This window comes from Pogona vitticeps, chromosome 1 (genome assembly GCF_051106095.1).
Source record: "Pogona vitticeps strain Pit_001003342236 chromosome 1, PviZW2.1, whole genome shotgun sequence".
Lineage (NCBI taxonomy): Eukaryota > Metazoa > Chordata > Lepidosauria > Squamata > Agamidae > Pogona > Pogona vitticeps.
Genome location: NC_135783.1, coordinates 163,632,584 through 163,656,447, shown reverse-complemented (window position 1 = coordinate 163,656,447; position 23,864 = coordinate 163,632,584). Strand labels below are relative to the sequence as shown.

The window sequence follows — 23,864 nt, the reverse complement described above, 5'->3', positions numbered from 1 at the left end:
TACACCAAAGATCACCTGGATCATCAACAACTAGTTATTCTATTATTTTAGGAAGGAAATGGTGGATCCTGATCCAAAGTCTCAATATAACTTCCTTCCAGCCAGCAGATTCATGAGCTACAAATTCCACTCCACCTGTTAAATTAGTTCCTAGCCACTCAATTGCTGACTTCTACTCTATAGTTTACAAACACCTATAATTTAACTATGTGTTCATCAGATACAAAAAATGTCCCTTGTTTTAAAAAAATATTTTAGTTTTATTAGAAGTAGGAATAACTTACTTCAGAGGGCCTTGGCAGATCTTTCTGAACCGCTTTGTGCATCCGTTTTAGTGCTTTTGCACGCTCCATTTCTCGAATGGTCTAGAAAAATATTTAAGGTATAACACATTATGTCACAGTATCAGCTCGCAGGAAAGACTGCTTTAATGGGAAACAACAGAATTTTGAAAAGGAAAGGACTGATTTTAAAGTTGCTAAGAACCAAGAAAATAACACAAAGGGTTTAATCTAGTGGCACTGACTTTCAACTAGTGCCATACTTTAGGATTATTTTTCCATTATCCATTTGTCTCAAGCACAGATTGGATGTATTACAGACATGTGCCTGTGCAGCAAGCAAAGACATTTGTTAGAGGAAGAAAAAAGGATCCAAGAGAAAGTGACTTGAGGAATACACGAATCCAAATATGGTACCTGCCAGACCCGATGAAGCCCTCTTCTCCGCAAGAAACAATTCCAAAGACACATTACTGACATGTAATTAGAGGTCCAAGTGGCTTCCATGACAAAAAGTGCTTTTGTCAGCAAAGACTGATATGCCACATCAACCCCTCCTGGATAGATAAGCCTGTCTGCAGTAATCAATGCTTTCATAATGTCCAGACGAAACTACTGCAATGCGTTTGAAAGCCATCTTTCAAGCTGCCTTCAAAGGCTTCTCAGAAACTATTATTAATCCAAAACACAGCTGTGAGGCTGTTAATTGGCAGAATCCAAAAGAACACACCTTGCTTATCTGAAACAAGCTACTGTAGTTCATTTCCAATCCGAATCCACAGCACTAGTGCCTTAAAACCCATTGTGGCTTGTGCACAGCCATCCTCTCCTTCATGAACTTGGCTTTACCATGCCAGAAGCCCCCAAATTCAGCTTTAAAGCAGATGGCAACTAATTTTTTCTAGGCTTCTCCCCAGTGGCCTTACAACCACTGCAATTGGATCAGCAAAAGATTAACTGTAGTTTGGCGCACTGACACTCTTGTATCTTTATTTTGCTTGGCTTCATACTTTAATGTGACGTTGTTTTGATCCTTTTTAATAAAATTTCCTTCTCTGAGAGAACAGAGGACTTGTAAATACTTTAAATAAATATATATACAGAATGGGAGGATATATTTTCCTGTATCCTCTTGTCCTGTGGTCTATTCTTTCTTAAGACACCTCTCAATCACTGACCTCTCTAAAAGTCCTTTAAAAAACTGCAGAAATATATTTCTACCTGTTTGCGAGCATCTGCATCAGCTGCATCTTCTATATAGGTATCATCTGCATTATGATCCTCAAGCTCCTTTTCTGCGTTTTCGGGTAGAACAATTTCAAAGTCATTCTTTGGAGCTGGAAGGCCCATAAGCCCCAAGCGCAAATTTTCACGGGATTCTCTTTCCTGCAAAGTATTAAGGCAATTATTTCACCACTATCAACAAGACAGCAAATATTCATTTTACATATAATTCACTTCAATTTAGCATGATAATTTTAAGTAGCTACGGAACAGTTCTGTATTTTTGTTTATTTTTTACTGTTATCTATCCTTCCACTTTCTAGAGGAGATACTGTACCTTGCACAGAGTTTGCCTATAACATCAAGTAAAATTATGGGTCTATTGTTGGCAGGATCATCTTGCTCCCCTTCCATGTAAATAGGCAAAACAGTTGAGGGTGTCAGTTCTCGAGAGTCTATCAGACATATTTGTGAGTAAATCAGGTGGCTAAGATAGGAACCCACAAGTCTTGGAAAGATTTGAGTATGTCATAGAGAACGAAATTCTCCCCTGGAGCGTTATTATTCTTGATTGTTAATCTAGAGCAACAGCACTAAACCTGTGGTTCATGGGCTTGAAGACTACAGCTGAGGTCCCCCTTACACACTGGCCTTTAAGGTGCCTCCACAACACCCTCCTTTTGTGATACAAGTGCTCGGCTGCCTCTTGCCTTTTCACTTACCCTCCTACTAATCCTCCCTTAAAAAGCAGTAAAACAGGATTCACTCCTGCAGCCTGTCCTCCCAGATCTGCCCTGGAGTGGCTTTGTTTTTGTTTCAGAAGTGGGGGAGAGGGAGAAAAAAGGGGCATGCACCAATGCAACGGGCGTGGGAGGAGAACCATGCCACCAGAGGGCGCAGAGAAGCCATAGCTGGAGCCCGAAGCAGAGCCCTTCTGCCCTTCTCTTCTCCCTGCCTCAGATCTTCAGTCTGCCATAGATTAAACATACCATATGTTTTGTGTATGATGGATCACTATAATCTGTCATTCCTTCGTCAGGATTAATATTTAGTTTGTCACGCAGTGGGGTCCTGCCTGGAGTAACTCCCACCACTGGTTTGGGAGTCATTCCACTATGAGGAGTCAGACCTTCAGCTCCATGAGTGGGAGTCCTAGGAAAAAAAAGTATTTAAAGAAATACTGCATATTCAAGTAAGGAAACACAACTCTAGTGTAGAATCGTGTCACTGTAACAAATGTTTCAGGAATATCTAATCATTAAAAATGCTTCCTCCCACATGAATATGAATCTTCTCAGCCTCTTTTGCTTAGCATCTCTTTGTGGGCTGAAGAAACTGTGGCTTCCACAAGCATGGCCTTTCCAGCGACCGTACACTGCATGTGGAGTGATCTTACACTTGAGATTTGCACTATGTGCTCCATTTGTGTTTTTCAGAAAGCAAGCAAAAGCTTTGTTTCACTAGGCCAACAGAGATTAAAGTTTTTAGCTACTAGGAATCCAAAATGGGTAGGAAAGGTGGAACTGAAATATATTGAAAAAGGCAACCATTTTCATTATTATTTAGTACCAGTGATGTACATGGAGCTTCAGAAACAGGTTCTCGCTCTCTTTTTAGATTATAGACCTTGTAATCTTAAGAGGGGGGAAATGGAGCAAGATGAGGGAAATGGAACCACTGATTTAAAAAAGAAAAAAAATGGGGCTCCTTTTCTCCCCCTCAGGCTTAGACAGGGTTGCACTGAAAATTTATTTGTCATTTTCTGACCACCATTCAAATATAACCACAAGTTAAAAATGCACAGGCCGTGTTGCATTAATGTAAGTCTTAAAGGTTTTACTATCTGAACTTGTAGTTGGCTTTGAACCTAAACATATTATGATGGACTGTTGACATGATTTAATTTTCAGGTGGTTCTGATGTAATGACCCTTGTACAGTGGTGCCTCGCTTTACGATTGCCCCGCATTACGACAAAACCGCATTACAACAATATTTTTGCGATCCCAATTGCAAAACGATGGTCTGAATGGGTTTATTTCGGGAAGCGATTCTTCGCAAAACGACGATTTCCCTCCAGTTTCAAAATGGCCGCCGGGTAAATAAAATGGCTCCCCGCTGTTTTCTGGGTCAGATTCCTTGCTGCAGAGGCACTGAAAATGGCCACCCTATGGAGGATCTTCGCTGGATGGTGAGTTTCCAGCCCACTGGAATGCATTAAATGGGTTTTAATGCATTTCAATGGGCTTTTTATTTTCGCATTACGACATTTTCGTTCTACAGCGATTTTGCTGGAATGAATTAACGTCGTAATGTGAGGCACCACTGTACATGAGACTCCACAGCTCTAATTCCCATATTACATTGTTCAAAGTTTCTGTAGCACACTTTACAATAACCTTTGCATTTGTCTCCAGCAACTGGTGATAGCCATGGAACAAAGCCAGGATGAAGTTTGAAATCCAGTCACCTTTTATTAAAAACTGTCATCTTAGAAGCCATCTTCAAATTGTGGTTTCAGAGACAGCTCAACAAGAACAACCTGCCTGACACCAAGATGTTAGCAGATTTGTTTTCTGGCAAGTAGAAACTTTCAAAAGCTGGGAAAGTTCCACTTTCACTTTCTGGTTCTAGAAAGTGTAATGAGCATATCAGCAGCAAGAAAGGAGGTGGAGTTTAAATGCTTGCAGATCATTTCTGCAATCTACAAAAGCAGACAACCCTCATTTGCAACCTTTATTCATGGGAGAAGTCAGGGAAGAGGGTGAGAGAGCTGGTACTCTGTAAACTCCAGCAGGAACAAGCAATCACATTTGAAAAATGTATTTTGCATGGTACAGAGTAGAAAGTGCTAGTTAACTGTGAAATCCAACAGCAGTAAAACTCATTTGCAACTCTGTGCTGGGTTTATTGTTGTATCCCTTGTTGTAAGCCGCCTAGAGTGGTCTATCGACTAGATAGGCGGGATATAAAATAAATAAATAAATAAATAAATAAAATAAATAAATTTAACAGGAGACAAACATCCATTCCATACACAAGCATGACCCAAAACCAGGCTTATCTTTATATGTAAGTTAAAAGTAGTACTAGCAGGTAGGGATGAAAACAGATGTTTAAAGTTTGTATCTTGCTAAATGTTTAAATTACTCTTGCCTTGCAAATGCTACAGGCAAGGCCTTGGAAATCATGCAGGGACAGAGCTCAACAAACACATTAGGCTGGTTGCTGGGGGTGGAGCTGAGAAAAAGGTGGAGCTCGGAAAGGGCATCATTAAGTTTTACTTGTATTCTGCTACTTCTCTATTCCAGTTGCTACAAGAACAGATCACGCTCTTGCAGCAGCAGGTCAAAAGCCCACTGCTTGAATATATTTTAATCATAATTTCCCTGACTTTCCTTGACCAATTTCCATTTTCCTGACTTTCCCAAAAGTGGCAACCATGGACCCAGTCAGTTCTTGCCCAGGAGGCTTTGTTGGTTGACAGTGGTGGAGATGGATGTCCAAAGATCAAACTATCATAAAATAATGTAGTTGGAGGGGGCCTTATAAGGCCATGGAGTCCAGTCCTCTGCTCAATGCAGAAATCTAAATTAAAGTATATGATTGTACTTAACTAGAACAGCACAAAGAGAAGACTGAAAAGCAGTGGGCTGTTTTGCTGATAACAACTACTTCAATTATGCGTAGGTCGGCTTAATTACTGTTACACCTTTTGGGACTTGGAGGTTGCTCCAGTGACACTGGAGACAAAGTGAATTTGGAAAAGCAAACAAAACTGCATAGGGGTCTTCTGAGAAGAACTTCTAATCATTTCAGATAACCTAAATTGTAGAGCTCTGATAATGAAATCTAAACAATCCTTGTGCTGCTGGGTAAAACAAGACTCATTCAAACTGCTAGTTCTAGTTAGAAATCTTATGGAAATCCCACTGATTCAATAGTTTACTCTAGTCAGCACTAGCAATTAGTTTTAAGCAACAGTACACTGTACAGGCAATTTTAAACACAAATTTTTTACTTGCAAAGGAGGAAAACTGAAGTACATTCTTACCATTCCCAACAGCGGCAGAGGTCTGACTTACCTGAAGGGTGTAGAAAGAACAGTATTTGGGGTCTGAACAACTTGCCTCTGCGGTGTTATCCCAGAGAAGTCACTCTCATGGAGGGGTGTATTAAGACCACCTTTCAAGGGTGTGTCAACATTTGTAAGGGCCATGAGGTTCTGAGCTTCCTAAATAGCAAAGAGAACACAAATGTTTTCATAATACAGTAATGAGTCCACAACAACTGCCCCAAAGCCTCAAATCACAAGATATAACAAATTAAAATGGGTGAACCACATGGAGCCTCTAGTACACCTGAGCTGCATAAATCTGAAACAAGTCTTTTCCCCAGGAAGCTCCCTCATGCCACTTGTGAGTCGGGGCAATATCTGCCAAGTTCTGAGGGCCCTCTGGGGCCACCACTGATAAACTGTTTGACCACCGGAAGGCACAAGGGGCCATGCTGTTCTCCCTTTAACCAGCCCCTCCATAGTTCTTAAGACTACTGGCAAATCTTAAAATTGCTGTTGGTCCCACTGAGATCATACACCCTGATTTAAAACTGTTAGTCCCACCCAGTGACATATTAAGAGCAGAGAATATGTTTTTTCTTTCTTTTCACATCACCTGAAAACCATCAGCACATATCTAAAATATTGAAGTGCCATTTTTGGAAAAGAGCCCAATGTTGGATAGGGAATTAATGCAGAGAACAATAATAGAGGAAGAGACGGAAGTTATTATAAATAAATTAAAAGCAGGGAAGACACCTGGTACAGATAGATGAATTGGGCCCAGAATATTATCAAACTTTTACAAAATTCTTATTCCAAAATGAAAAGAAATATATATTGGTATATTAAAAGGAGAAGAAATCCCTCAGTCTTGGGAAGAATCATTAATACTTTTAATTTTAAAACCAGATAAAACCCCTATAAATATGGAGTCTTATAGATCAATTTCATTGATAAATCAAGATGCTATTTACAGCAATTCTGGCAGCAAGATTGAACAAGTTTATAAGGAAATATATTGGGAAAGATCAAAATGGTTTTATACAAGGTAGACAGATGTCGGATACAGTGAGAAGGTGCTTAACGTGATGTATTTAGCAAAAGAATCAAAATGCAAGGCAGGTATAATATCCCTAGATATTTTCAAAGCTTTTGATTTGGTTGAATAGGATGCATTAAAATATTGCTTAAACAGATTGGTACCCAACTTGGACAAATAATTCATCAATTATATTCACAGAACTCTGCAAAAATAATAAATGATGGCATAAAACGCTGTACTGCAGCTGAAACTGTGGTCACGACCTGGGGTTCAAATCCCAGGTAGCCGGCTCAAGGTTGACTCAGCCTTCCATCCTTCCGAGGTTGGTAAAATGAGTACCCAGCTTGCTGGGGGGGCAATGTGTAGCCTGTAGAATTAAAAATTGTAAACCGCCCGGAGAGTGCTTGTAGCGCTATGGGGCGGTATATAAGTCCAATAAATAAATAAATATAAATAAATAAATAAATAACAGAATCATTATGTTTAGGCCGAGACAAGGCTGCTCCTTATCTCCAACTTTATTTCAACTGATAATAGAAGTGCTGGCACAAGTGATCAGAAATGATAGTTTAACTGTAGACAATAGAGAGGAGAATAAAATAATTTTTTCGTGGATGACACACTATTAATAATTAAAAACCCAAAAGAAACATTGCAGATTATTAGAACAAATTTGAATCACTTTGAAGAAGTAACAAGTGTGAAAGTAAATTGAGAGAAACCAGAATGTATTTTATTAAATCATTCAGAAGTAGATGAGAAAAAAATGAAAAAAGAATTTAAGGGAAGAATTGAAAGCATAATTAAATATTTAGGTGTGTATGTTACATGGCATTTACAAGAAACAACTAAAGTAAATCTGGATAAATTGAAGAAAATTAATGACCAGATAAGTCAATATAAAAAATAAAACTGTCACGGTTTAGAAGAATAGCATTAAGTAAAATGAAGATTATTCCTAAACTTAATTTTGTATTTTGGATGTTCCCAATAAAGACTGAAGAAATATATCTGAAAGATTGGCAGAACTTGATAGCTATTGTGCTAGAAATAAAAGAATACGGATAAATAAGAAACCATGATATAGTCCACAAAAAGGAGGATTTGGACTACCAAACGTTATAGCATGTATATTGCAAACCAACTTAGACATAGAGTATTCCAGATATTGTTGCAAATAATAGAAATTTAATATGGAGGGAACTGGAATTGTCAGAACATTTTAATAGATTGGAGAATATCCTCTTTAAAAAAAATTGCAGAAGAAGTAAACAGAAATGACTAATCCCTTTTTGAAGAGTATGTTAGAATGTTGGAAAGAATTCAGATACTACAAGAAGTAGTGGAGGCTCAAAGCTTCCCCCAAATCCTTAAAGCTAGACTTTATTAAACTCTAGTAAAGTATTAGTAGAGAAAGGGTTAAATACAATAAGGGCTTGGATGAAAAAGATGAAAGATAAAAATACTATACAGTGGTGCCTCGCATAGCGATTGCTTCGTATAACAATGAAATCGCTTTGCGATGAAGATTTTGCGATCGCTTTTGCGATCGCTTTGCGATGTTCCCTATGGGGGAATTTCGCTTTGTGATGATCGGTTCCCTGCTTGGGGAACCCATCATGGCAAAGCAATGTTTCTTAAACAGCTAATCGGCGGCGCACGCTACCCTCCCACCTGAGCTCCTGCATAAATAGGGGACGCCGGGAGGGGGGAGCGGGGGCGCTCTGGATGGGCGCCTTGGGAGGAGGGAGGGAAGGAGGGGTGAAGGGCCTGGCCCCGATCCCGCGCGCACCCCTGGGGTGCCGAGCCAGAGAGCCGTCGCAGCGGGAGGCCCTGCAAAGGAGGAGGCGCCCGCCCGGGACCGGGCAGCAGTGGCTGTACCGGGCGGCGGTGCGCCAGAGACCCCCTCCTCGCCCTGTCTGCGCCCCGCCAAGGAGACCGGGTGTCCGGGGTTGGCTGGCTGGAGGTGGGTGGCGTGCCCCTTGCTGCCCCGGGCAGCTGCCTGCCTCCGAGCCCTCCTCCCACCACTCGCCGTCTAAGGAGGCCAGGCATCGTCCCGGGCTGGCTGGCGGGCTGGCGGTCGGTGGGTAGGTGGCGCGCCCTTTCCCGCCCCGGGCGGCTGCCTGCCTCCGAGCCCTCCTCCCACCGCTTGCCGCCAAAGGAGGCCGGGTGTCTCCTAGGCTGGCTGGCTGGCGGTCGGTGGGTGGTACGCCCCTTCCAACCCGGGCGGCTGCCTGCCTCCGAGCCCTCCTCCCGTCGCTCGCCGTCCAAGGAGGCCAGGCATCGTCCCGGGCTGGCTGGCTGGCTGGCATTCGGTGGGTGGGTGGCATGCCCCTTGCCGCCCCGGGCAGCTGCCTGCCTCCGAGCCCTCCTCCCGCCGCTCGCCATCCAAGGAGGCCGGGTGTCGTCCCGGGCTGGCTGGCTGGCGGTGGGTGGGTGGCGCGCCCCTTCCCGTCCCCAGGCGGCTGCCTGCCTCCGAGCCCTCCTCCCACCGCTTGCCATCCAAGGAGGCCGGGCGTCGTCCCGGGCTGGCTGGCTGTGCTTTGCCATGATCGTTTCCCTGTTTGGGGAACCAATCATCGCAAAGCAATGCTTTTTTAACAGCTGATTGGCAGTTTCAAAATGGCCGCCCACTGTTTTCTGGGACGGATTCCTCACTTAACAGGCAGTGAAAATGGCCGCGCTATGGAGGATCTTCGCTGAACGGTGAGTTTGAAGCCCATAGGAACGCATTAATCGCGTTTTAATCCGTTTCTATGGGCTTTTTATTTTCGCATTGTGACATTTTCGTTTAGCAGAGATTTCGCTGGAACGAATTAACGTCGCAATGCGAGGCACCACTGTAAAGGAAATTTGGGGAGAGGAAGAGGGGATATCTTGGTTAAATATAGTCCAAATGGAAAGATGGACAAGGGAGTGGACTAGGAAAGTAGGAGAAATTAGAAAATTGACTAAATTTGAGACCATAGAGCAAAGACAATTTCAAGAGGGAGGAAATAAAAGAAAGGGCACAGTAAGTGAGATGTATAAGATTCTAATAAGTGTTGGATACGAAAAAGCTATGATGAAAAACCAATGGCAAGAGGATTTGGAGGAAAAGGTTAAAAGTGAGGATTGGAACAAAATATGGTCACAAAGAATAATGAAGAATATGTCTAGAAGGGTAAAATAAAGTTGTTATAAGCTTGCATTGAGATGGTACCTCAAGGATGACCATCTTTAAAAAAAGAACAGAAAGAACTAATACTTATAATGGTCACAGTAGCAAGACTAATGTGTGCAAAAAACGGTGGAAAATGACAAACAAATTAATCCTCAAGACTGGTATAAAGAAATGTGGAGTTTAGCGATACATGACAAGCTAACATGAAATAAAAGAAGGGGAGTGACAATGATCTTACAAAGGTATGGAATCTATATTTGAATTATGTTTTTGTAAAACGGAAAGCTGATAAGCCAGCAGAAAAATCAATGCATTTTTGGAGTGGAATGGAGTGAAAAGATATTAAAAATATATATTTGGTTATTCGGTCCCAAGTAACGGTGGCACGGGAGAAAATTTTTGTATTATATATATGTACACACTTTTTATGTTAGTATTGTAATTATTGTTTTTCCTTAATTAATAAAAAAATTAAAGAAGCCCAATGTTTTCAACGCTTAAGTCTTATTCTGTGGAACAATTTAGAGAAATACTAATTCCATTTATTTATACTGCACATCTAATATAAATAAATGAAAATATCTCTATCTCACTCTTTGCTTGAATGAAAGGAAGAACAATAAGGCATTTCTATTAACCTGGCAATGTTTCAAGGGGACAACGAACAGGAAGAACAGTTGCAGCAACCTATACAACATGCCAGGACTTCAGCCTGTACTCAGTGGGAGGCTGGTCCCATCACAAGATTTGTAATAAAGGAAGCAGCTGTAAAGAACAATAGGGTCAGAATGCCAGTGAAATTTTAAATGAATTGTTGCATCACATTTACAGTTTACCTGTAGAATCCTGTCCTGTGCTGCTGGTGTTTTGGGAGTTCGAAGGGCAATGCTGTTGTTGGTGACATTGTATTCTGACAAGAGTGTGCTAGAAGCAGAGTTTGTGATCCCAGATTCTTCTGCTGTTTGACGTGCAATCTCACTTGCTTGCCCAACTTTTACAACTTCCTCCAGTTCTGTATCTGAAATCTTAAAAGAGAAACAAATTCAATAGTTGAGTTACATACAAGTATACGTTTAATAAAGTGGTATCTCTATTGCTAGTGCTATGTCCACATCCAGAAATTCTGGTGTCTGGCATGGTGATTTTGAGCTAAAAAAGACAGAGCTTTCTACAAGAATACATAAAATTAGAGTGGGTGAAAACAAAACTACTCTGAGGACCCACACTATAATTCTGAGACATCAAAAAGGGTTACAAACAGGAGTCCATGACAATTGGAAAAAACAAAGGGAGGGGGGAGATGGAGAGGTGCACCTTCATTTGAAAACATTCATTATCTGAGCACCATAGAAATATCCGCACCAACTTAACCAGAGAATTGCTTTATACCAAATACCAATTATCAAACAGGAAAAAGGAATTTACCTGAGGAGCTGGAAGCACCAGTTTACTTCTTTTCTTAGTGAATTCTGACACACCACTAGTCTGAAGAATTGCTGATGGTAAGTCAGATTCCTTTTTCCGTTTCAGTTGTTGCTTGTCTTTCTTTCGCTCTCTTCCTTCCTTTTCCCTGTTAAAATTCTGTAATTAGTTGAGGAATAGATGGGAAGTTTATTATGGCTACACTACTGTAGCTACATATACTTTGTGCTTTAGGAGCAAATGCATTCTACAAGCCAAATCAGGCATGTACCAAACAAAAAATTATAACTATGAAAATGAGACTCAGATCAGCACCAAATTTGGCATGGATGTAACAGAAAGTCTCCTATTGCTCTGCACCAAATTTGGGGAGCTTTGGGCAAAAGGTTGCAATTTTGTTTTAAAAAGTAACACTGTTATACCCCTCTGCACAAGTGACTTTTAGCTACAGATAATTGAAATGAGATGAAAAACATAGATAAGACAAAATTTGTATACCTGGGGCAGGACGTCTGTTTTAACCCCCTTTTTCCTCCACAGAAATTGGGCCAGTCGTAGTTCTAATTCAGAGTTTTTAATTAGTCCTTAAAGAGCCATAAATCTTCTGAAATACTATCTTTTTTAAAAATAACTTCCAAGAATTCCAAGGAAACTATTAGCATGGCACAGCATTCTGACCAATCAGAATGTGCCTGGATTCAGCTTCCGTGTGAAAGAAAGCATTTTATTCCTTCCTGGCCAAACATTTTTAGCTCCTGTCTATGAAAATATTTAAAAAGCTATTTTTAAAAACAGATAATAATATACAGCAGCTCACTTATTTAAGCTGTGAAATAAGTTTTTTTTCCCTTTGTGGCTTTGACTGATCAAAAAGCATGTTTTACCCAGTTTACTCATAAGTTTATGGATCCACATAATTTCATATGCTTTTTAATGTTATACATCGTAAACAACTGTCAGATCGAAGATCCTATTTGCACCGACAGACTACACCACAGAAATCATTGCTCCCCAAGTACAGTTATTTGCAGTGGCACAAAAACACCAGTCCAAGACACAGATCCTCATGGATCCACATCCTCAAGCAACATCCTCAATGTTCACAACATCCTCAAATAACAGGGCGCATCTTTGCCCAGAGACTACACCACAGAAATCATGGGTCCCCCAGCACATGCCTTTGCAGTGGTGCAAAAAACATGGATCTGATGCATGGATTCTCATGCATCCACATAATTTTTATATAGGATCATCCCAAAACCACTGTCCAATCATAGGGTCCATCTGTGATCACAGACTACACCACAAAATCATGGGTCGCCCATTGCAAGGCTTTGCAGTGGTGCAAAAACATGGAGATAATGTATGGATCCTCATGATTTTTATGTAGGATCATCTCCAAACCGCCATAGGCCCCATTTGTGCCCATAGATTACAACAAAGAAATAACTGGTCCCTGAGCGCATGACTTTGCAGTAATGCAAAAGCACTGATCCAAGGCATGCACAATAACATAGAATTTCAGAGCTAGAAGGGACCCAAATGATCATCAAGTCCAGTCCCTGACAAGGGGGCACAGTGAGGAATTAACTCCCAACCTCTAGCTTCACAGCTAGTGACCTAAACCACTGAGCTATCCAGCCGTTCTTGGATCCACATGATTTTTACATAGGATCATCCCCAAACCACTATCCACTTATAGGGCCCATCTGTGTTCACAGACTACACCACAGAAATTATGGTTTTGCAGTGGTGCAAAACATGGATCTGACGCACTGATCTTTGAGGTTCCACATTATTTTTAACTAGGATGATCCTCAAAACTATGGTCCAGCCACAGGCCCCATTTGTGTTCATAGATTAAAACACATGACTCCAGGCACATTTTGATTGTTCATAATGCTATGAATACAGTAGTATAGAATATTCACATTTCTATTATACGGTATGATAGACTGAGGTTACTCATTTTTGCGTGAGTGAGAGTTCTGGCTTGACTTGATTGAGCACTCACTTTTCTGTTTTTCTGGCTGTCTTTATTATCCCTATCAAAACATTTAAGTTTTTTGTCCCTGTCTTACTTCATTATCTTCCTTTGGCATAGTATGCATGTTTCCTTTCCATTGACATTCTTCACTCACTCCAACTTCCCCCCCCCCAAAAAAAAATCACAAAGGGACATCTTTAGGAACACATGCACACAACAAATCTGCAGAGGTTTTAGTCCAGTACAGTTTTCCTTTCTCTCCTTGTCTAACTCAAAGAATTATGAAATTAGAACACAGTTTTCTAGTCTGCATTTGGTGGCACAGACATGGAAACATGAGTTTAATTAAGAGATTAAAGGAGTTTCGTGCCACTTCATTGGCGTGGCACCACAGGTGGCACGTATTTCCTTCTCCCCCTGTGGTGCCCCACTGACCGGTTGCCAAGTGCTGCTTTTTTCCTGCTCTTCACATGAGATATATTGCCACCCCCAGCCCACCCTTCTGTGCATTAGGCAAGACGTGATTGAATGTGACGGTTGTGCTTATTGATATATTATTACAGTGGTGCCCCGCATAGCGGATTAACCTTCGCTATGCGAAAACATCGCTGTACGGGGCAGGAAAAGCCCATTGGAACACATTAAACTTAGTTTAATGCGTTCCAATAGGCGCCAAAACTTACCCCTCCAGCGATGTTTTCGCGGTCCGGCGGCCATTTTGGAGCCGCCGATCAGCCGGATGACCCGAAATGGCCCCGTCAGTGTTTTCGCGCCCTCCCCTTGCTTACCGAGGTCGCGAAAACGCTGCGGGGGGGGGATTTCGGGTTGTCTGCAGTCATTTTAATGGCCGCGGATGACCCGAAATGGCCCCCCGCAGCGTTTTCGCGACCTCGGTAAGCAAGGGGGGGCGCGAAAACACTGACAGGGGGCCATTTCGGGTCATCCGGCGGCCATTTTGGAGCCGCCGATCAGTTGTTCGGCGGCTCCAAAATGGCCGCTGGACGCCCCAATCGTCGCAAAGCGAGTGCGGCGATTGGGGCAGCTCCGTATAGCAATCCCCAAAAAGGGATCGCTATACGGATTCTTCGTTATACGGTGCACCACTGTATTATTATTTATTTGATTTATACCCCGCCTATCTGGACCAATGGACCACTCTTATAGTCCTTCTCTTCACATAGGAAAATACTTGCAATCCATTTGAGAACATGTGCAAAGATGGTCTGGACTTCATTAAGATATATCTTTAAAAAATACACAAAATATGCAACAGTCCTAAAATAATTAATTGCAGATACAGTGGTGCCTTGCATAACAAGCGCATCGTTGAACGATGAATCCGCATTGCGATGCGGATTTCCCCATCGCTAATGCGAGGGCATGCTCGCATTACGACGGGGGAACAGCTGTTTGGTGGTTCCAAAATGGCCGCCAGAACACCAAAAATGGCCGCCGGGACACCCAAAATGGCCGCCGGGACACCAAAAATGGCCGCTGGAACACCAAAAATGGCCGCTGGAACATGGGAAAACATCGGAGAACGCTGAGTTTTGGGCCCATTTGGAACGCATTAAACGAAGTTTTATGCGTTCCAATGGGTTTCCCCGTTCCACTTAACAATGTTTTCCCATAGCGAAGGTTAATCCGGAACAGATTAACCTCGCTATGTGGGGCACCACTGTACATTTCTTGATATTCAGTCATCTCAAATAAGAATGTATCCCTGCCTTAAGTGCACTCCTGAAAGAAAATAGTTTATCATCTCTCAGTGCTTATACAAGTTAAATATACTTTCTTATATCAACTAGAGAAGGGCACCTCATGTGTCTGATAGCTTTGTATGAAGCTGGGCCACTCACTGCTTTTCGCGCATCACCAGAGTCCTTCTGTTCCTGCAGTGCGCCAATCGGGGCAGGAGTGGGTGGGCTTGTCCCTACCTCCCGAGGCAGCTGATTACTCATTGGCTGCATGGGAAGAATCCAAATCCTGCCTCTTTAATGGAGCAGTTGGAGCAGAAGGGCCCCAGTTACACAAGAAGAATGGTGAGTGGCCCAACCAGCCCGGGGGTTGGGGTGGGGAAAAGGTCCACACAACAGCTGTGGCGCCACACTGACAGCTTCACACGAACCTGTCAGTCACACAAAGCACCCATCTCTAATATCAACATTCAACATAAGGGTAAAGAGCAATGGAGTTGAACTAAGCAAGGACAGAGGGGGCCAAAGTTGAAGCTTGTTTCTAACTACATTCATTTGCCAGGAGATGGCCATCTGTTACCAAAACAGATTCCCTCCCTCCTGTATCCCCCAAGATCTGCTTGAAGGATGGGGGAATCCTCTGAAGCAGGTAGGGGGTCTGTAGAGGGGAATACTAATTTCCATTGTTTGGGGCGGACATTCCTTCCTGTGATGTTCACTTTCTAGGAGCAGAAGTTGGCATACAATCAGGGATGTGAGTAGTAAATTGTTAAGTAGCAAATCACCAGTATGATCTACATAATTATGGTATGGTGTAAGTCACTGGATTGTGGCTGATGTTACTTATATTTTGTTCAACTAATACAGGTCTTCAATCCACACAATTTCATCCCCAACTAAGCACAAAGAAAATCAAGAACCAACTTACGATCTCAGTTCTCCATCTAAATCTTGTTGCCGTAGCTTCCTAAAATCTGCATCTAGTGCCTGGTAATTTTCTTCTGATGTGTCATAAAAACCTGGAGCAGGCTTCTTCTCAAATGGAATTTCAGCATTGTAGTCCACTCCTCTTTTCTTTTTCCTTTTTTTCTGGATCTCAATCCCCGCAGCTCGAAGTTCCCTCCTCTTCTGGAGAGCAGCAAGCCGCCTAAAGAGATGAAACAAAGTAACCAAGGGATATGTTTTGAATCAAGGCTCAGAAGAACTCAAAACACTTGAATACAGAGTTCACGCTTGATTTGACTGCTATTAGTCCCACATTTACAGATACAGTGGTGTCTCGCTTAACGATTGCCTCGTTTAGCGATGAATTTGCATAACAATGTGTTTTTTAAGAAAATAATATGCACCGTATAACGATGTTTCCTATGGGCGATTTTCACTTAGCGAAGTTTGGGACCATGCTTCGCATAACGAATGCGATTTTAGGTCCCCTGCTTCACTTAACGATGTTTCTTTTTTCAATTAAAAAAGTATCTTAGAAGGGTCAAAAATGGTTCTAAATGCTTGGATTCGTTAGAGGACCCCCTAAGTCATGTGCAAACCTGATTTGGCTTTGATCTGACTTTTCGTTAATTTATGGTTAATTTTTTTTTTCCGGCCCATAGGAACCAATGGACCTGTCAAAATCTGACAGCTCCATGCTTTCCTATGGGGGAAGAAAAAATTCACAAAAAATTAACGAAAGTTCAGATCAAAGCCAAATCAGGTTTGCACATGACTTAGGGGGTCCTCTAACGAACCCAAGCATTTAGAACAGTTGCTGAGTCTTTGCTAATTTTTTGTGAATTTTTTCTTCCCCCATAGGAAATAATGGAGCTGTCAGATTTTGACAGCTGTCAAAAGTTGGGGGGGAAAAATTCACCATAAATTAACGAAAAGTCAGATCAAAGCCAAATTAACTTTTGCATCCGTTTTAGAGGGTGCAGAAGCTAATCCAAGCATTTAAAACCATTTTTGACCCTTTTATGACACACTTAATTTTGCAAAAATTGACTTCGCAAAGCCATTGAAATGTATTGAGTCAGCTTCAATACATTCCAATGGAGGAAACATTGTTTCGCTTAGCGATGTTTCCTATAGGTTTTTTCGCTTAACAACGGCAATCCGTTCCAATTGGAACGGATTAACCGGTTTCCAATGCATTCCTATGGGAAATGGTGTTTCGCATAGCGATGGTTTCACATAGCGATGTGTTTTTTTTGGAACGAATTAACATCGCTATGCGAGGCACCACTGTATTTGGTGGGTAGATTTGTAAGTCACTGGTCAGAATCCTGATTACTTGTGCAATCGTAGAAAAGCAATTTTGTACATTTTTCTCACATCCCAAAGACTCTGCTGTGCTCCAATAGTGCCGTAATTGCAAAATCAGGCACACAACTTGAAATATAGAATGCACAAAGAAGCAACAGGCAACAAAAACAACAGTGCACATTGCCTTGCATGCACAGCTTTTTGCCAAATGAATTCTGGCCAATAAAACTTTATCTACAAGACTCATTCTATTTTATTACTTCTTACTACCCAGAATCTTACTTCTGGGGAAAAGTCCTCTTAACCTACAGGTATGCAGAGTCACCATGACGGCTTCACAACTTCTTAACATGACTGCTGCATGAAAATTTCGGAGACCTGTAAGACAAGTCAATGACTGGGAAATAATTAGGGGGAAAAATCCTTTTCTATTTATTACATCTGAATAGCCATCTTCCAGCATACTGCTGATGTTTCTCTTAAATGTGGTACACTGTTTAAATTGTTTAGACCACTAGTTCCCAGCCTTTCTTTACACTGAAGCCTGATACACCAGCAACCAAAACGAAATCAGCTTCATAGTAGATGAACTTAACAGTATTTTAGCACAAAGAACTAGTGATGTGGCCCCAACATCAGTGAATGGGAAAAGGGGGGGGGGAAGGGCAGCAATGTAAAGCTGCTGTGCTGACATTCATGACCTTTCTTAATTTTATCATGGTATGTTTTTTAAACCAAACCGGTCAGATTTTCAAAGCAGGGCAACTGAAAACCAAACCGCTTTGACCTAAATTCTGACTAGAAACCGTTTTAGCTGGGCCAACTAATATCTGGTGAGCTATGCTTACCTGGCTTCTTCCAACTGCTTCTCTCTTGCTTTCCTTTTGGCTTTTTTCCCCTGAGTGTTAGCCAAACGAGCTCTAGCCTCAGAAAGCATCTCAAGTTCATCTGCAAAAAGGAATGTACAGCTGGAATCATGAAAAGGAACATTGGTACTCACTGTGAGATGATCATTTTATATAGCAGGAGGACATCCTTAAGAGATGAGATTGCCCCTCCTACTCGCTTCCACTGGCAGAACTGATCAACCAATCAGGTAGCAGTAGGACTCCCTTAAGAGGGAGCAACCAACTCTGGCTGAAACAGTCCACCTCCAGCCACCGGGAACAGGGAATAATATAATCAATACAGTACAGTTGAGAAAAAACAGACACTGTAGGTGTCCCTCCAAGGATCTGCTCATAGTAACTCAAGGGAGGGAGAGGATGTCCTCCTCCTGCTACATAAAATGAACATCTCACAGTGAGTACCAATGTTTCTATTTCCTGTAGCAGAGAAGGACATCCTCAAGAGATGGGACTTTCCAAAGCCTAATGTCCTAAGGTGGGATCGAGGAGAGGTTCACCTACCCCCTACAGGTATAAAAAAACATTTGAACTGGACTTTGGAGAAGTCCTTCACCTGCTTAAGGCCTCTTCTCCCAATGCCACCTCAGCTGAGGTAAGCATTTCTTGCGGTACTGCCTGACAAAGGGAGGGTGTACCTTCCAAGGGGCCACTATACAAACTTCCTCCAGTGGGGAGCTAGTATGAAATGTGGTTGATGTGGCCACATGTCTAGGAGAGTGAGCAGTGATGCCTCACATCAGCCTTCAATCTTAACTCTGCTAGGACAAATGCTATCAGGCACCTAAACAGAGAGGACTTAGAAAATCCTGTTTTCCCATGGTGGGAATTCGAAGGACACAAACAAGGAAATGATATATCTGAACATTTTGTGTGTGTGTGTGTCCTGCTTACATGAATTTATGCACAATCTTTTCAAGAGGCTTGAAGGGATAAGGACTAAAGAAAGGCAGTATTACCTCTTGTGACCTGAGAAAATTTATCTTTGGAACAAAAATAAAAAAAGGACTGAGTCACAGGATAACTGTACAGTATCCTTATGAATAACACTTAGTTCTGGTTGGGCCAATAGTGCTCATAGCTCATCCTTCTGCTAACATTAGGGTTATAAGGAAAAGAAAATTCCATGTTAGAAGTTTCAAGGAAGTCTGCTGAAGTAGTTCAAAGAGTAGCTTTGTCAGTTTCCAGGACTATGCGGACATCCCAGCTCAGAAACCTGTGGACAGAGAAAGGAATACTCCTTGAATGAAATGTCTTAATATCCGAGTCTGACCCCCAGGGCTTGTCCGGTCTGCTTGGAAGAATGGAGGATAAGGCTGCCAACTATCTCTTAAGAGTATTATATCTCAGTCTTTGTCTACTACAGAGACACTGTTGCAACAGAAAACAGTTAGATGACCTTTGCCTCAGCTACTCTAGTATCTTTGGAACACCTTTCCAGAGGACTTACAGATGCATGAGGTAGTCTTCCTGTAAAATCAAGATACAGTGGTGCCTCGCTTAACGATTGCCTCATTAAACAACAAAACCGTTATATGATGACTGTTCTGCGATCGCAAAACAATGTTTTAATAGGCAAAATTCGCTTCCCGACTATTGGTTCCCTGCTTCAGGAACCGATTTTTCGCTAGACGTTTTTAAAACAGCTGATCGGTGGCTTCAAAATGGCCGCCCACTGTGTAAAATGGCTTCCCACTGTGTTTTTGGACGGATTCCTTGCTTTACAGGCACCGAAAACGGCCGCCCCATGGAGGATCTCCGCTGGACGGTGAGTTTTCAGCCCATTGGAATGCATCGAACGGGTTTTCAATGCGTTTCAACGGAATTTTTTATTTCGCTTAACGAGGATTTCGCTCTACAGCGATTTTGCTGGAATGGATTATCATCGTTAAGCAAGGCACCACTGTAGTTCTTATGATGGTCTGGGTGGAAAACTGTCCTGGCTCAGGAGGTCCTGACACGGAGGAAGAAGTGCAAACCCCAAATGCAAACTGAGGAGCCTGTAGAACCAAGCCTGACTACCAGTGGAGGGGTCTATGAGAATTGCATTCCTGAGTTCCTGTCTCACTCTCCTGATACAGTGACCCAGCATGGTGATGATGGGAAGGCATACAGAAGTCATGCAGGCCAGGGGGAGTTCAGCAAGTCAAAGCCTTCTGCCCCCATGGGCTGGAACCTTGCTCATCTTTTTGTCCTTTGGTGAAAGCAAGGAGGTCCACTGCAGGCACTAAAGAGCCTTGCTGTGATCAACTGAAACAGTGTTTTGGAAATGCTCCACTTGTCCAGTTCTCAGCCGGTCTGATTCTATGTTCCTTATTCCCTGTAGATGCTCTGCCATTAGGGAAAGGAAATAAGATCTGGCCCAAATTATTATTTCCTTCATCAGAAGGTTTGAATGAGTCCCCCCTTGATGAGGTAATGTAGACCCTAGTGGTCATTGGATGGTCCTTACTGGTACTGTGAATGCAGTCCTGAAAGGATTCCACAGTAATCCACACTGCTCTCAACTCCAGCCAATTTATGCTGGGAGGAGAGGCTCCTCTGCTCACCACTTGCCCTGGGGTAGGAGGGAGTGAAGATGTGCACCCCACCCCAAAAGGATTGCTGTGATTTAAGTCCCAAGGAGAGTAGTATGGGAGTAGGAGTAGGAGTAACAATAACAACAAAAATTCATCCCCTTGTTCAACCACTAGTACAGAGACTGATATACTTGATTCAGGACAAGGATGTGCAGGTGAGATGACAGAATCATGGCATCTGAGTTAGGGCTTTGTAGTACTTTCAGAATAGTGGACTGCATCTTTACCATCCTGCTGACAGGGAGGAAAACTTTACTTTGGACAGTGTCTAAGAGAACACCCAGGTGTGTTATCTTAGATGGGAACTGGTTCTTCCCAAGACTGACCAAAAAAAACATGTCTGCAACATGTGTAATGAATATGGTCTGCCTATCCTGACTCTGCCTATATGGAGAAGCAGTCTAAGAATTTTTGATAAGATGACACTAATTCTATGACCCCTATCTCTACCGAGTAAGAAATGGCCTGGAGAACATGATGTTTTTCCATATTCCTTGGCCTTGGAGACTGCATGAAAAAGTTCTTAATGGGGGAGAATGTTTTCAATTCCTATCCTGTAACACCCCCAATTTTAAACAGTACCCATTGAACTCTGCAGTGGGTGTCCCATATACCTCTAAGTCCTGCAGTCTGTCCTGTCAAACTTGTGAGGGCCTAGCTTCAGGTTCAGCACTGTTTAGACTGGGGCTCTTGTTAGCCAGTCTGTGATCCTGAAAGAGTTGTGATTTTGGGTGCCTGGTGACAAATGCTTTCTTCCTTTAATGGCGGAGAGCTGGTCTGGCATTATCCTATCATAATAAAAAAGGGCCAAGGGGGAAAGGTGCCTGATTTTTGGGAAATATTTGCTCCACTTCCCTAAGTGCAGAAGGTAGGGCTTTTTCTAATCCTTGGTTTCCATCAGGGTTGGGTCCAGAGATTCCCAAAATAATTTCTCTCTGCTAAAAGACCGTAAGGTGAAATCATCATCTTCATTATTATTTGGCATACTATCAGTCAGCCAGTATTTCAACCACATCTGTCTCCTAACTAGCATTGTTGCAGCTTGGCTCTGGACATAAACTGCATTATATACAGGGATGCATCTCTGGCAAGTGCAGAGGCTTTCATCGTATTCTGAATGCCTTGATTGACCTTAGCCCTTGTTGGGCAAATGAATGGAAATAATCCTCTAGCCCATAGGAAAGAAGCTTTGCTCATGACGGAGAAAGCTAAAATTGGCTTGAAATTAAAGGAAGCTTCATGGATTTTCTCTTGTTGTTTAAACCTATCCTTGCTCTCTTGGCATGGAGGAAGGACCCAGTTACTGCCACTGGTGCATTAAGCAGTGGAACTTGATTCTGTTAAGAACAGGTGGCGACAGGTTACAGAACCTGCTAATCTGAACAAGGGTAGCTTTCTGGGCCCAGATTTAGCCATTCTCTCATTATGTCCATCAACTGACAGGGAAAAGGCACATATAAGGAGAGTTAACTGCCTCTCCTAAAGGTCTACCTTGGCCATGGAGGGGGACCTGATTTTTTTTGAGTCCAGGCCCAATGCCATCTGCCTTAAGAAGGCAAAAGGGGAAGGGAGTGATAGCACCTCAGATTACATGGGAGAAACACAGAAGCTTACTCCCAGTCACTCCCCTTTTTCATGCTTGAGATATGATTACATCTTGAAGGCGATCACTGGGCTGCAGAATTCGTTGGACTTCCTATACTCCTGAAAGCACATGGCTAGTCTAGCTGCAGAGATTAGTTTGATTTTTGATATTTATTTATTTTATTTATTTATTTATTTATTTTATATCCCGCCTATCTGGTCGGTTAAGACCACTCTAGGCGGCTATTGCTAAAAACCCATGGTGGGCCTTAGATCCCTGAAGAAGAGGGGGATAGGCAAGAGGCTACCGGGCACAGGCCGGTCTTGGAGACTGTAGGAAGTAGGGGGCAGGGGAGGGGGAACCCAGAAGGCTGCCCTAGTGGAGAGGGAAAGGGGCTCCCTGCCCTCTGCAGCTGAAATGGCTTCCCGATTCCCAAGAAATAGTTTTATCCAGCCAATTAATTATTTCTGGGTGAAGTGCCTGGCCACCTATGATGGGAGGAAACAGGGAATCCTCGAACTCAGGTCTCCAAATATCCATTTTGTTTAGATGGTCTCTGCTGGCTCCCCCTCCTTATGTGGTCAGTTTGTGTGTGTGGGAGAGCCTTTCGGAGGAGACAGCACTGCAAGGTGGGCCTCTCCTGATCAGCTGTCCAGCTTTTGGGCAAGCCAGCACCCTCCCTGCCTCTGACATAGTCAGGATCTGGTGGAGGGAATTCAGAAGGTAAAACTCATGGCTGAGAAATATAGTGAAAAAGGATAAGAATCATTGAAAAAAAGAAATGAGCTGAAGACAAGGTCAAGGCAGGCCTGTGCCAAGTGGAGGCAGAAACTGATTCAGACAGGGTTGGTCCCTCCCTCTTAAGGGACTCCTATCGCTGTCTGATTGGCTGATCAGCTCTGCCTGTGGAACTGAGCAGGAGGGACAACCTCATCTCTTGAGGATGTCCTCCTCTGCTACAGAAAAACAGCTTATCAAACATAGGGAAAAATCTGTAGGTTAGTACATTTTATTTAAAATATTTCTATTCAGCCTTTCTCTCCAAAAGGGACCCAAGGCAGCTCACATCATTAAAAAGACAATATTCAAAAACTAAAAACTGTAAATAAACAAATATTAAAAAGACTTAAACAAGTATATTAAAAATGGTAAATAAATTCAATATTAAAATACATTTAAAACAGCAGAGGACAACAATATATTTAAAAATCTACCTCAAACCAACAGTAATTAAGGAAAAGATTGCCTGAAGAGAAAGGTCTTTGCCTGCTTGCGGAAGGACAGTAAAGATGGGTCTAACCTAGCTTTCCCGTGGGAGGGAGTTCCAAAGTCTGGGAGCAACAACAGAGAAGGCCTCTCCCATGTTCCCCAAGCTCACCTGTGAGGGTGGTGGGACCAAGAGAATGGCCTCCCTTGATTATATTAATGCCTTGGCAGGCTCATAGAGGGAGATACAATCTTTTAGAGAGTTTGGACCCATGCCATTTAAGACATTGTAGGTTAAAATCAGCACTTTGACCTGTGCCCGGAAATGGATTGGCAGGCAGTGGAGCTGCTGTAGCAGGGGAGTTATGTGTTCCCTGTAACCAGCCCCAATTAGCAATCTGCCTGTGGCATTTTGGACTCATTGGGGTTTCTGAACACTTTCCAAAGGCAGCACCACA

General features: G+C 42.5%; 1 protein-coding gene across 2 annotated transcripts in view; it reads right to left on the bottom strand.

The window, feature by feature from the left end:
• CDC5L (cell division cycle 5 like) overlaps window positions 1-23,864 on the bottom strand; it is a 59,743-nt gene that overhangs the window by 30,157 nt on the left and 5,722 nt on the right. For both annotated transcript variants that reach the window (XM_020801488.3, XM_073004331.2), the window contains exons 5-12: window positions 17,980-18,079; window positions 15,804-16,022; window positions 11,195-11,339; window positions 10,606-10,794; window positions 5,590-5,738; window positions 2,495-2,657; window positions 1,503-1,667; window positions 285-365 (exon numbers count right to left, since the gene is read on the bottom strand). In XM_020801488.3, the coding sequence (XP_020657147.2) occupies window positions 285-365; window positions 1,503-1,667; window positions 2,495-2,657; window positions 5,590-5,738; window positions 10,606-10,794; window positions 11,195-11,339; window positions 15,804-16,022; window positions 17,980-18,079 (1,211 nt within the window). The remainder of the gene's footprint in view (window positions 1-284; window positions 366-1,502; window positions 1,668-2,494; window positions 2,658-5,589; window positions 5,739-10,605; window positions 10,795-11,194; window positions 11,340-15,803; window positions 16,023-17,979; window positions 18,080-23,864) is intronic.